This window comes from Rhagoletis zephyria, unplaced genomic scaffold (assembly GCF_001687245.7).
Source record: "Rhagoletis zephyria isolate East Lansing unplaced genomic scaffold, Rhagoletis_zephyria_1.1 Rzeph_scaffold_00078, whole genome shotgun sequence".
Taxonomy (NCBI): Eukaryota; Metazoa; Arthropoda; class Insecta; order Diptera; family Tephritidae; genus Rhagoletis; species Rhagoletis zephyria.
Genome location: NW_016157162.1, coordinates 127,021 through 140,884, shown reverse-complemented (window position 1 = coordinate 140,884; position 13,864 = coordinate 127,021). Strand labels below are relative to the sequence as shown.

General features: G+C 36.7%; 2 protein-coding genes across 6 annotated transcripts in view; one reads left to right on the top strand and one right to left on the bottom strand.

Annotated features, from left to right (window-relative positions):
* Positions 1-13,864, bottom strand: part of LOC108373005 (myosin light chain kinase, smooth muscle-like) — a 69,794-nt gene that overhangs the window by 17,181 nt on the left and 38,749 nt on the right. For 3 of the 5 annotated variants that reach the window (XM_017628847.1, XM_017628860.1, XM_017628876.1), the window contains 3 exons: positions 10,790-10,835; positions 9,422-10,726; positions 8,962-9,355 (listed from right to left, as the gene is read on the bottom strand). In XM_017628847.1, the coding sequence (XP_017484336.1) occupies positions 8,962-9,355; positions 9,422-10,726; positions 10,790-10,835 (1,745 nt within the window). Of the gene's footprint in view, positions 1-1,618; positions 1,647-8,961; positions 9,356-9,421; positions 10,727-10,789; positions 10,836-11,468; positions 11,539-13,864 lie in introns of those variants that run through there. The other 2 variants (XM_017628854.1, XM_017628868.1) reach the window with 2 other exon arrangements.
* LOC108373040 (uncharacterized) lies at positions 12,114-13,847 on the top strand. Its single transcript, XM_017628887.1, has 3 exons — positions 12,114-12,389; positions 12,460-12,653; positions 12,719-13,847. Exons 1-3 carry the CDS (start codon positions 12,241-12,243, stop codon positions 13,750-13,752), a joined length of 1,377 nt encoding a protein of 458 aa, XP_017484376.1. The 5' UTR covers positions 12,114-12,240; the 3' UTR covers positions 13,753-13,847.

Below are 13,864 nucleotides of genomic sequence, written 5' to 3'. Positions count from 1 at the left end.
ATGTAAAGCACATGTATTTATTTCCAAGTCAATTGTTTTATGAAAAAAAAAACAATAGAAAAAAATTGAATTGAAAAAATAAGACTTGCTATTGAACGGTTAGCAGCCAAACGCAACTAGTTGATATCGCGCCGATTCTAGAATGTCGTTGGGTAAGTAAATGTTGCGAAGTTTTGTATTAACTACTTTTACTTTTCCCTCTCTGAGCTAAACAAGATTTTCTATCAACTGTTAACATGACTTTTTTGCGCTCACCTCCGGCATCAGCCTGCGATCTTCTCTATAATCTCCTATAGACTGAACGAGTCATAGTAGAAGTCCTTATATACACATGTAAATATGTTTTTAAGCTGCCGCAAAAAGTAAAACGATTCGGTTTTCACAGTGGGTTTTCTATGGCCTATTTGCGTGACAATTTTCGTACTCTAGTCAAAACTTCAAGTAATTTTTAGCAAAAAAAAACCGACTTCAACTCCCATATAAAAAAAATATATATATATATATATCTCATGATCCACTGATCGGATCTCAACCAGATTAGTATGGGACCACCTCTGAGACACTACCTTTCCGATGCAAATTATCGAAATCGGTTGACGTGGTCCAAAGTTATGTGGTAACATACATAAACAAAAAAAAAAAACGACGAACTGATAACCTCCTCCTTTTTTGGAAGTCGGTTAAAAATACAAACCGAAACCGTATATGACGCAGATTAGATGGTAAATTCTACCGTGATCTTAAGTATATCGCGGCCCCCCTTAACTTTTTTGTTTGTGTAATGCCGTAAGTGGAAAGAGATTATCCTCGACCCTAACACCTGTTAAGAGCACACATATGCATGTAATTTAGGGTGGTCCCAAACAAATAAAGAGCAAATTTTAATGCTCTCAACACCTAGGAGTATTCTGTAATTTATATTTTGAAATCAAAAAATATTTAGAGGTCGCTCAAAGCGCTCAAAGTTTTCCATGTATTTTTTATGGAAAAAACACCTTTTCGTAGAAATGGAATGGAATACTTGAAAATCAATATTTTTCGATTGTATAACTCTGGTTCTCTTCAGGAGACTTCCAATAACAATTCCCAGTTATTTATTTAACCATTTTTTAATATTAAAGATTTTTTTATTTTCCACCCATTCCATTTTCTGGCATTTTCTGCCATTTTCTGGGGGTTTTGGCGGACCTATAAAATATAGTGACTATTAAAAAATGGATAAATAACCAATTGGATATTATTACTGGGAATCTCCTGAAGAAAAACAGAGTTTCCCGATCGAAAAATATTGATTTTCAAGATGGCTATACCATTTCTACGAAAAGTTGTTTTTTATCCCTTATAAAATACATGGGACACTTTGGGCGCTTTGAGCGAAATGAAAAATAGGGATATATTTTTTTCGGTATAGGGGGTGAGAGCATAAAAATTCGGACTTAACTTTTTTCCGCGCATTTTTGGACCACCATATTGTACATACATACAGTGATGGAAGAAATAATAGGAACTTTTTATTTTGACCAGTTTTGGCTATATTACTGTTTTTTTATTCGATGTTTAATATATTTATAAATCTAGATTTTAATTTTTGTACAAAACTTACAAAAATTCAACAAACTTTACCAAATTCTCCCAAAATTTTCACACTTTTTAGTCAGATTTTTTTTTTGAATTTTCTGCAGTTTTATAGTCTATTAAACTTTATTTTTTGTTTAACCGATGTTTAATATTTTTGTCTAAAAGTCTAGCGCAGTATATAACACGCAAAAATTATAAAAATTCAACAAATTTTACCCAAATCCCCCAAAAATTTCAAACTTTATTCAGATTTTTTTGAAAAATTTTCGGTATGCAGTTTTTTGGTCTATTAAATTTTATTAGTACAAAGTGCAAATTTCAAGAAAATCTAAAAAATCGCGTTAATTTTTAATACTCTTTTTGGCTGACGGTGTTGTGCATTTTCTTCCATAAAAAGTTCCTATGCTCGACCATGCTCAAAGTTTCTTTTTATATGAAAGAAAATACCTAGCGGCGTGAACAAAAATTTCTTTGAAAATCAACGCTATTTTCTAGATTTTCTTGAAATTTGTACTTTAAACTACTAAAATTTAATGCGCTATAAAACTGCGTCAAAATAAAATCTGATCAAAAAGTTAGATTTTTTTTTTTTGAGTTTGGTAAAATTTGTTGATTTTTTATAATTTTTGTGTGTTATATAGTGCGCTTACTTTTATACAAAAATATTAAACATCGGATGAACAAAAGTGATATAGCCAAAACTGGTCAAAATAAAAATTTTCTATTATTTCTTCCAACACGTATGTATGTATATTTCACACTCTTAAATTAATTCGTGATTAATTCAGTTTAGCACAAAACAAAAATATACGAGTTAATCACTAAAGCAGGTAGCATAGATACATATGTATGTACTTATCTAAACGCACTCAACAAGTATAATTAACTTAGGTTATCAAAAATGCATAGATAATATTTATCCAAAGAGCTCGCCAACGTATACTGTGCACTTGTAAAAAAAAAATTAAATGTTTGGCGATACAAAAGTTAACTTTAAAAAAATATGGGCTCCCGCATTTCCCAGTGTCACTTGTGTCAACAACGAAGTTGTCGATATGAACAGGCATGTCTAGCAATTAGCTCTCAATAGAAGTAACTATGAGTACGAGGAGAAGATAAAGGTGAGTTTCACAATAGTGATAGTAAAAAATTATTCTCCTGTCTGGCGCGTTCTGTACTGGAACCTTATCATATACATACATACATACATACATATGTGTGTTTATATGTATTGTTTATAATTTATCATTTTCATTGAAATCCACCGAATAATGACAAGCTTTTCTATTATATAGATAAGCGACTTTGTAGCTACCTTTTTGAGTAACATTTTGTTGTTATCGTTCTTCATACACTTTTCTTAAGGAAATATATATTTATTTTGGTAAACTAATTTCTTAAGCCAAATTTCGTTGTAAACAAACATTTGATTTGATAGCGCTTTGGAAGTGCACGACGTCGAAGTTCTACGGCAACTGAACGATCCGACTATTTAGTTTGGTGATTCAACGCGCTGTGGTAGCGGAGTTCCCAAAGTTGCGGATACAATTTCATACATATCTACATATGTTCATAAACACATATGTAGATACGTAAGTATGTATGTACAAATGTACATTAATAAAAAAATATATTATAGGCCGCGGTTTGCCGATCGCTTTTGTGTGCCACCGCTTGTCGGCGCGTCGAATAGTCGAGCGGCGCGCATACCAACGCTGGCGTTAATCTTCCAGCGTCAATTGCACCTAAGTGGGGGTATATCTCACATTTTTCATTTTTCGAATTATACGAGTATTTTGGCTATTGCTTTTGTGGGAGTGTTACGCAGTTTTGGCTAACGACGCACAGTGGACGATGCCTTTAGAAAATTCGGCAAAAAGTAAGTAAAAAAGATGTTGCTATAATTTGTTATTTGTACTACTTTCGCTTCGAGATAAAGAAATATCGTCGCCTGGGTAAAAGATTGCCGTAAGCGCAATTTTGACGATTTTTAGTTCTAGATGCAGTTATATATTTTGAAATAAGGTATTTCGATTGGTGTTATCAGTTTTCACATTGACTACAAATTTTTCTATAATTTAGTAAAAATTTAGTTAGTGATGCAGCCATATTAAACTAATCAATATCTTAAAAATGACGTCCTCCATTTTTGGATATCTCTTTCAGTTTCCGAGATATTGATTAAAAAGTGTCGTTAATTTAGTAGAAATTTGTATCACATTTTGTCGTGTTTCATACAAAGTGGCTGCCAAATTGCGAACAAATGACGCTTACGACAACATTTTACTAAAGAAAATCCTTCATAAACTCAAAGCTAATTAACATTAAACATTAAAAATTAAATAATTTAAGAATTTTGTAAACTAGTAACATTTTCAGAGACTTTGGAGAATATCTATCTTCGCGTTTTTGAGAAATTACATTCTAAACTTCAATCGCGATTTCCCACAACCTGCCGAAATCAACATACGACAATCTTTTACCCAGGCGACGATATGTATAAGAAATGGCATAGATTTTAAAACTGCCACACCCACTTCAAGAGGGGCGGAAATGGTAAATGTTAACCGATTTTAATGAAATTCGGTTTATATTTTAGTTTTAACGATAAAAACTTACATCAGAAAGATGGTCAAAGTCGGCCGACTACAGCGCCCACCAACCATACAGAAATTAACATAAAAACCAAATTTTATTAGAACTGGATATTATCTGCCCATAGTGGGCATGGAAGTTCGCCGACGTACATATAAATATCATTTGGATACTGCCTTATTCCTACACAAAAGTACTGCATAGAAAATGTCAAAAAAATCGGATGACGATTACTTTTTTTGTCGAAGCTTATATAGAGACACAAGGGCATTCAGTATATGTAAAATTAATAAAAGGGACGCAGGCGAACGTGGCTAAAATTTATTTTTCTATTAGCTTAGAGTATACAGAATATTCTTATACCAGTCACCTTTCTCGGCACGGCGCCGCAAGGTACTTAAACTCTACATAAAGCCATAGAAAATCCGTGAAATCATATAAATTTTCTCAACTCTGAAGGGACTAAGAGAAAAGATGAAAACCTCTCAAAGTGCAACCCTTGGCATTAAAAGCAAAGGCGAATTCAGCGCCAATCAATCATGCAACTACAAATTTTAAGTCCTTGAAATGTTTATCCGAATTCTTGCGTAGAAATACGACTCATATTTACAACACTCCCTGTACCCTTTAAATACTATTATTGCCTCTTTTCTCAGAAAAAATCTTAAAACGTGTTAGTAGTAATGTCTAGAATATAACCAACCACTTAATTGGATGTTTGGAGGAATTTCGAAACTTGAATTTTCCGCCATCCTCATACCACTGTGCGACGTATTGTTGTGACGATTTGAAGTTAAAAAAATAAAAAATGAAACGAAGCACAAATTTTTGTGATTCGCGCTTTTTTGCAATTTTTTTACTTTCGAGGACTGCTTGATAAGTCAGTGACTTTTTGAATTTACACGCAGTAACTTTAAAACCAACACTGTTCCTGCCCAAAAAACCATGTCTTACTGGGGCACTGCGTAATTTAGTTCGTACTTTACAGCGAAGCTTTGGAAATTTCGGCGAAAATGAAAAAAAATTAATTCTGTTTACTTTTTACAATTTGGGCTACGATTCCTGCCCTATCTAGCATATAGGGGGCCCCCTTCGGCTATTTGCTGATTTCTAATCTCAAGAAATGGTTCCGCGGTAAAAGATTTTGGTTGAATCCAGATGTTATCAGTGAAACAAGTGTCTAACTAGGGCCTTGAGAAATTCCATTTTTTTGCAAGGTATACCAAAAATTAAATGGGAACAATACTGGGTACAATGTATCGAACTAAAAGGCGAAATCCTTTCTATTAAAAAAGTAACTGATTTATCAAACTGCCCTCATATTTTAACCACTACTCCACTTTCATTGTCGTTGTTGCCCTACTTGTTTGCTGTTGTTGCTGTTGTTGCTGCTGTGCTGCCACCAGCTAGCCATCATCGCTGACACAATGAATGTCAATTCTTTTAATGTTTTTATTTCGCAATCTTTATTGTTATTTTATTTATTCATTAACATATTTAGAGCTGACTAATGTATGTATGTCTTGTTGTTGTTTTTCTTTTTTTTTGACAAGCGGTCAGTTAGCTGTAACCACAACACATTAAAAAATATACAAAAATAAAAACAAAACACCTTCGCACGCATGTGAACAATCGATAGCAATTACATACTCGTTTATAAAAATAATTTTTTATTTGTAAAAATGTATTATTCATTTTAAAATACATGCATATATGTATGTATGTATGTACATTATACCGTACCAGAAAAAAAGTTCGTCTTACATCCATGACTCTAAAGTATTTTTGCAAGAAACTTTCGAAATTTTTTGTTTCAGCGAACATAGGCTTCGCCTTTATAATTTATTTGTCATATCTTCGGCATTTACAGTAAGACCTTGAATTATGTTATATCGATGTTTGTGGCTCTAAAGTTCATGGACCTCAAACACTCCGAACTTTTTTTCTTTGCTTGTAAGAGGGTGCGGTCTAATGTGCATGTGTACCACCAATCGCACAGTGGATGAACTATTTTAGGGTCTCAACCAAACTGTGATCACGTTACCGTCCAAGTGTTGTAATCAAACTCTGAGAAAAATGTACTTCAACCTATCACAATTTTTGCAGTGGAGTTAAGTCTTAACTTGCATTTTTATATGGATAACTCTGGTTTTCAGAGATCTGTAGTAAAATATAGTGATAATTTTCTTCTTTGAACATTTCAACCTCTTAACTCCCAGCAGAATGAGTATTTTGATACTTATTCTGAAGTAGTTTCAAAATCGATGGGACCTTAAGACAAACGGTAAGCGCGTTGTTTATGTGGAAGGTCTTTCAAAGTATTGATAAGATTGGGTTTGATCTAAGTAATTTGTTTCTGTTAAATTTAATCGCAAAAAATATATTTATGGCATTGGCAAGTGACCGCCGTCAAACTGACTGTCAATTTATTGCTCGGGTTGTGTGAATAATTATCAAAAATTAGCTCAATCCTGCAAACGGTTCCGCGGAGGAGATTTAAACGGTATTGTTTTCCAAACATATAATGGCAAAGTGCGAACTTTTTATCAAATAAAAAATGCATCGAAATTTAAATATTCAGTGTGAACTCTTTAAATTTACTCAATCTTGTATAATTAAATTTATGGCCAACAAGTGAATACTCTTACCCACAGTAAAAAATTGTGATGAGGTGGAAAAGAATCCTCCTAAATCAATTATTGACTCTACCATTGGAACATAACTTGGTTGGCGCTCTCAGCCCTAAAATTGCTGCACAGTGTTACAAAAACCATTTCCCTGCATACAAAGTAGCAGATTCAGAAGGAGTTTTCCAGAGCCCCATTGCACTAAATTTACCTCAACTATGTATTGTTTCAGTGTTCGCAAATGTTCTCCAAAAAGTCAAAATCAAATTCTCGAAAAAAAACAAATGATACAAAAATATCCGGCAAATATTCGCAATAAACCTACTGTTGGAGGGTCAAAATTGCATGGTCATGCGAAGTTATGTATGTACATGCCCACGAGATTTCCCATTTGTTCATTCTCTAAGCAATACATTGATTGGTCAGTCGTGACTATGTACATATGTACTTGTAGTCAATTGCTTGCAAAAAGTTTCACAGCTGCACTTGCTTCGAACAATGTGCGATATGTTTGTTGAAATCAAAATTTGAAAGGCTTGCCGAGAAAGAAAGCAGGCAGTCATTTGCATGGCAACATATGGTTCTGAGCTCTGATGCAACCTTGACCTAGATTAATGAATTTGCGTATAAAAGTCCTGCTTATAGAAGATATGTACATACATACATACATCTTTATGTATGTGGTAAGAAATTATAGGCATTTAATAGCGATATTTTAATATGCATTCCAGATTTCACATTTCGGTTAAGTTATCTGAACGGTTGAAAGTAATAGCTGAACATAAATTTTTTGATTTTTAAAACTGAACATATATTATTGGACCTTGGAGCATAAAACTTTTGGATCATATAAAACTGGGCATGAATTTATGTTCACATAAAAACTGGACATAAATGTTTACTCATTAAAAAAAAAAACTGGACATTAATTTTTAGTCATTATATAACTGAATATAATAATTTGCTTCTTAGAAACTGGGCTTAAATTTTTAGTCATCCAAAAGCTGGGCATACATTTTTGATGCATTAAAAACGTGGACATAAATTTGTCGACATTTAAAAATTGGGCGTACATTTTTGGGAATTTTAGGTCATTTAAAATATGGACATAAATCTTAGGTCTTTTGGAATTGCACTAATATTTTTGGCAATTTAAAAACTGGCCATTAATTTTTGATATTTAATACCGGACAAAACCTGCTCATTTAAAAATGGGGCATGCATTTTTAGTAATTTTCAAACGAGATACATTTTTGTTCTGGAGATAAAAACTTGGCATATGTGTGTACATAAATTTTTTCGTAATTTTTTGAATGGCGCATAAATTTTTAGTCACTTAAAATCTCAGCATATATTTCTTGGCCTTTTAAAAATAGGCTTTTGTTGTTGGTTATTTCAAAAACTTGACATAAATTTTTTTGGCAATTTACAAAATGTAAATTAATTTTTGGTATTTAAAACTTTGAAAAAACTTGGTTATTTAAAAACCGTTCATTAATTTTTGTTCATTTGAAAACGAGACAAATTTGATATACATACATACGTACATAATGTTTTCGTTACTTTGAAAACTAGGCATAAATTTTGGTCATCTAAAAACTGGACATAAATGTTAGGACATAATTATTGGACATTTTTGGACTTTCTAAAATTGGACTAATGTAATTTCGATCATCGAAAATTGGGTATTCCTTTTTAGTCATTTAAAAACTGAACATACATCTTGGGTCTTACAAAAGCTGGGTCAAAATTTTGGTGATTCACAAACGAGACATATTTCTTGGTTATTTTTAAAGTAAACATATAATATTGATACTAAAGAAATATAAAACATTATGCCTTTGTAATGTGGTTATACAATATAAGTTAGTGCTACTGAATTGAAAAAGGAAGACACGTATATACTATGTCCACTTTTTCTTGTACAGTTAAAAATTTTAATTCTTAATGCGCTAAAAGCGCCCGAATTTGGTACTTGTGGATTTGCCTAAAGTGTATGCGTATTCTTACTCTTGCACACATATGTAAGTACATACGAACACTTTGCTCCGCTTAAGTTTAAAAATACATTTACTAATTAAATATTAGTCACTATCGCATGCGGAATTTTCCTCCAAAAATTAATCTGTAGAAAATAGCTTACCCCTCCTCCATCACTTACCTTTATCACTGCGCCGTCGTTGTCCTCGTCGTCGTCATCATCGTCGAATGACTCATGCTCGCTGGCTTCATCCTCATTCTCTTCTACTATTTCGCGACCACCGACAAACCACTGTACATTGGCTTCTGGTGGGTAAACGCGCGCGCAAAATGCTACTTCAGCAGCACCAACATTCGTCAGTAGAGGCAGCGGTGATTTCAGCAATATCGGCTGACATTCATGCTGCGCTAAGGCAGACAAACGCTCCTCTTCGGCTTCGATAATGTTAAGCTGACAAGCAGTGCTGCAAGTTAGACCAGCAGCAGTACGCACCTCACAGACATACTCGCCGGAATCTAAATCGAAAGCGTCGTTTATGCGCAGACAGAGTATGCCATTGCCGTGATCGATTTGACTGCATTGGAGAGAGGAGATACATAGTAGGACTCCATGATACTCGGAAAACTAAATGGGTACTCACTTGAAGTCCTCATCGTCGGGTAGCAACTCACCGTTGCGCGTCCAGGTGTAGCTATATGGCTCTGCGCACTCTAATTCTAGGCATAAATCTACAGTATCGCGTTCGTATGCCTGCAATTGCGTGGGAAGTGAACGGGAAATGCGTGGTTCTCTTAGGCGCGCAGCCAATGCTTCATCCTCCGTTGACTGGAACTGCACCCAGGTGCTGGTGAGCAGCGGCTCGTGTTCACCCTGCAAAATGCATGTGTACAGGCCCTCATCGGCTTCGGTCACATTGTCAATACATAGCAGCGCTTCATGTTCGTTCACTACGATTTGCACGCGCTCATCATCCTCCTCCAGTTCATAACCATTGTGATAGAACTTACAGGATGGCACAGAGGATCCACGATAGCCGGTAGCCAAGGCCATGCGGCCACCGATCGCCGTCGATGGTCCCATAATGCGTCGATGTATGTGTGCATTGCGTCGTGATGAGGATGCACGTACGCTGCGCGCAGAAGGTGAACGTGAGTAACGCGAACGACCAATCACATCGAGGCGTGCTGTAGCCTCAATACGTCCGTAATCATTCTCCAAAGTAATGCGGTACAAGCCGGCATCATCGAATGTGACCTCATCAATTTCCAGAAAACGCAAATCATCCACCTCTTTCACAGCTATTCGCGCAGTAGGCGTAACGATGATACCCTCTTTGTCCCAGGTGGACCAGGGTGTGGGATGACCAGCTATTGCGCATTGGAAGCGCACGCTATCGCCCTCTTCGACGACACGGCTGTGGGGAATGGCAAGGAATTTCGGCGCAGCTACGCAATGCGAATCCAACATTGCGCGTCGATAGCTGCCGATACGTCCGTCGCTCAGATCGATTTGTGACGAACGATAGGAGAGGCGACGCGGTGAGAAGCAACGATTGGGTGTGGAACGTGGCGTTGAACGTGGAGTTGAGCTGGCTGACAGCAAACCACTGGGACGTGATAGCTGACGATTCAGCATGTTCTCTTTTTCTTCGGGCACGTCGACAATAATGCAGGCGGAGGAAAGTGTGCGTCCGAGATTGTTCTTAGCGACGCAGGTATATTCGCCCTCGTCTTCTGGATAAATGCGCGGTATGCTAAGGGTGGCCTTGATACCATCGTAGGACATTGTCAAGTCTTTGCCGCTCGGCAGCACGCGGCCATCTTTCTCCCAAATGATTACCGGTTCTGGGAATGCTTCAACATGGCATTCCAAAGTGATGGCGTCGCCATCGCAGCAGCGCAAGTCTCGGAGGTGGCGAATGAAGCGCGGGAAGGTTTCAACGTTGCTGAAATTGTTTAAAGTAATCTGTTGGAAGAAACTTGATTGGAATTCAATAGGAGAAGCTTACCCGTGACGTATAGAACCCTTCTCCATTGATAAATTATTTAGTATATCTGAAAAAGATTTGAGAATTAAAGAAAGAGAATTATAAAAAGAAAAAAACCAAAAAGTTAAGAAGCTCTTTATGTTATATTATGGGCTGTTGGATCACACTTTCAGACATTTTTTTAATAACGTGTATACCACCTTTCTCCAGAGGCTCCAATGCTTGGCTATGGTCTCCCTACAACAATATAAATCTAGCGAAACCTTCTTTACCGTTCATTTCAGTGGCGGATCCAACGGGGGGGTTTTGGGGGTTAAACTACGTCAGTGGCGGACCCACGGGGGTGTTATACATACATATGCACCACATTAAAACACCCCCGTGGGTGGGATAATCGATTTTGGGGCAACAAGAAAGCTATATAGCCATACACATAGATGACTTTAAAGGGGTCTAAAAGTTGGAAGCGGGACATATTGTATTCGATACAGGTCGATAGCACTACATTTCCAGCCTTGAAAAAAACCGAAAGTTTTTGTGGTTTCCTTTCATAGCAAGTTTTCCTTGTCCGCCACACAGCCGCAATCGTCAACAAAGTACAGAGCCGCAGCACAGTATTCAAATCGCTCGGCGGCAATTGGGAAAAAGGCACACAAACGTGCCAGTTTAAACGCTGGAGATAAGCAGAACGCGTAAATACATGCCATTATAAAGCGCTCCGAACAGCTGTGGGATGCCTTTTGATGTGGCATCACCGAGGTCCAAATGCTCTCAGTTAAGGAGCATATATCAAATAAACTAATACACATAAATTCACTCTTCAAAACTAACGAATCTATTAATTCATTAAACTGGCAAATAAATGTTTAATTTCATTGGAACAACGCCGTGGTTGAATTAATTTGTATAACAAAATTTAAATAAATTAACAGATTAATGAACACTTCATGTGGGAAATGAAACAAACACACAACCGTCGACGGAAGAAGGAAATGTCAATAAAACAATTTAAATTGCAATTATCATAGCATACAGTTAGGCGCAATAATTCGGTTTCTGTCATCACGAGCGCCATCTCGCGTGAATTGTGCATAATACTGCCACGCTGTTTCAATCAGCTAACACAACCAACAATTTTACAACTAACTTGCAACTAAATAAAAATATCTATACAAAAGCCTACATTCAAACAAAAAAATGAATTATAATTTGCCAGCTGAATAAATGCACATTCAAGCTGTGTTGTTAATTTCAAGAAAAAATTTTAATTAAAAATCAAAAAGAAAACTCAATAGCCTGGTAACCATACAGGTCCTACAACAACTTTTTGCACACACACATTTCCGCCAACATCTGGCAGCATTGCAAGCATTTATCTAATTTTAGCTTCTATTTTATCATTTCCATTGTCCGCACAGATTTTTCAACAATTTTAATAGCTACCGCCGCTGCCAATAATTATTTGGCACAAAATGATTGTGATGCATATGGATTTGGAGCCGGGGTATCGCAAAGCGGACATTAATAATATCCCGATGGTGCGCAGCGAGACGATTTTCGGTTTCGTCACAAAGATTGCCACCAGCGGCGGTGGCGGGAAGAAGCAGCAGCCTGCCAGCAGGTACTTTTATCATTAAATTGAGCTAATTCCATAAAATGTACTACATCAATGTATCTTAAACAAATTCTAGTAATAGCAATAATGTGGATTTACGCGTAGATTTTGTACAAGTCAGAAGAGCTGGCGATGTATTCGATTTGCGCGCGGTGGTATTTCCCGCAGCTACTGGCGGTAACCATGAGGCACACATAAATGTAGATCTGAAGGTGGATGAGAAAAAGGACGAGATATCTGAGACGAAATGTGATCAATGCACCAAAAAGGGTATGTTAACACTGAGATTCCAAGAATGTTACTTGTACTGATGTCATTTCTGCAACATTATGTAGAATCCTGTCCACATATACTCGCATTCATCTTCTGGCTACATCGTAAAAGTACAGATACCGATGCGCCGGCCATACGAGACTATTGGGGTAGTGAAATAGAAGCGCTAGCTGAAGAGGAACGTGTTGAGGCGCTACGTATTCGCGACATATTCGCCTGTGATGAACTACGTTTGGAAGCCGATCTAGAGGCAGCTGCTGTTAGTGAGCCAGAAGGGCAAGCGTTCTTCGATACTGTACTTGATGAAATGGAGAATTTAGGTTTAAGAGATTCAGCGCTGTACCGCCACTGTAGATCTGTATTGGACGAGTTCGAACCACTTTTCATACATCACATAATGTTGGATGCATCCAATAATGGTGTGAAGGATTCTCGTTCATTTGTGCAACACATGGAAGATCAAGCTAAAGAGGGACTCTTTGAACGACTTGCAGAAGTTTCGAAAACAAGTTATAAGACTCCCATTTGGTTAGAAACTCAATACATGCGATTACGCTGTTCACTCATACATCGGGTTGCATCGCGCAAGGATTCTCTAGAGGATGAAAACATTATAGATCTGTTATTCTGCAAGGAGCGTGAATACAATGCTGAGGAAAAGCAGCAATTAAAGCAGCATAAACGCTTTATATTGAAGCAGACTGAAAAACTAGAGAATAAAACGTACAGTGAATGCGGTTTATTGTTGAACGAAAGCTATCCATACATTTGTGCATCGCCCGATGGTATCACCGATGACCACATCGTCGAAATAAAAGCACCAAAAACCGATGAGGAATTCGAAAAGTACCTCGAAGGCCGTGAAACTATTGCGCCTAAATACATGGCACAAATACAAATCCAAATGTATATGGCGAATGTGACAAAAGCGCTTTATTGTGTGCTTAGTCCCACCTTCGATACCAACGGTGCTCTACACTACGTCTGGGTGCAAGCCGATATGGAATTTGTAGCCAGCCTGCTTGGCGCAGCTGAGGATTTTTGGAAGGATGTGGTTTTTCCACGCTTGGTTAAAATCTACTTAAGTAGTCCGTAAAGTAATGTTTAAGTAATTAGATTAGTTAACGCGCACATTAAGTAATCTTGTCGAACGTAAAACAAACATTTAATAAAACCACTTATTGCTAATGGCTAAAAATTAGAAATTT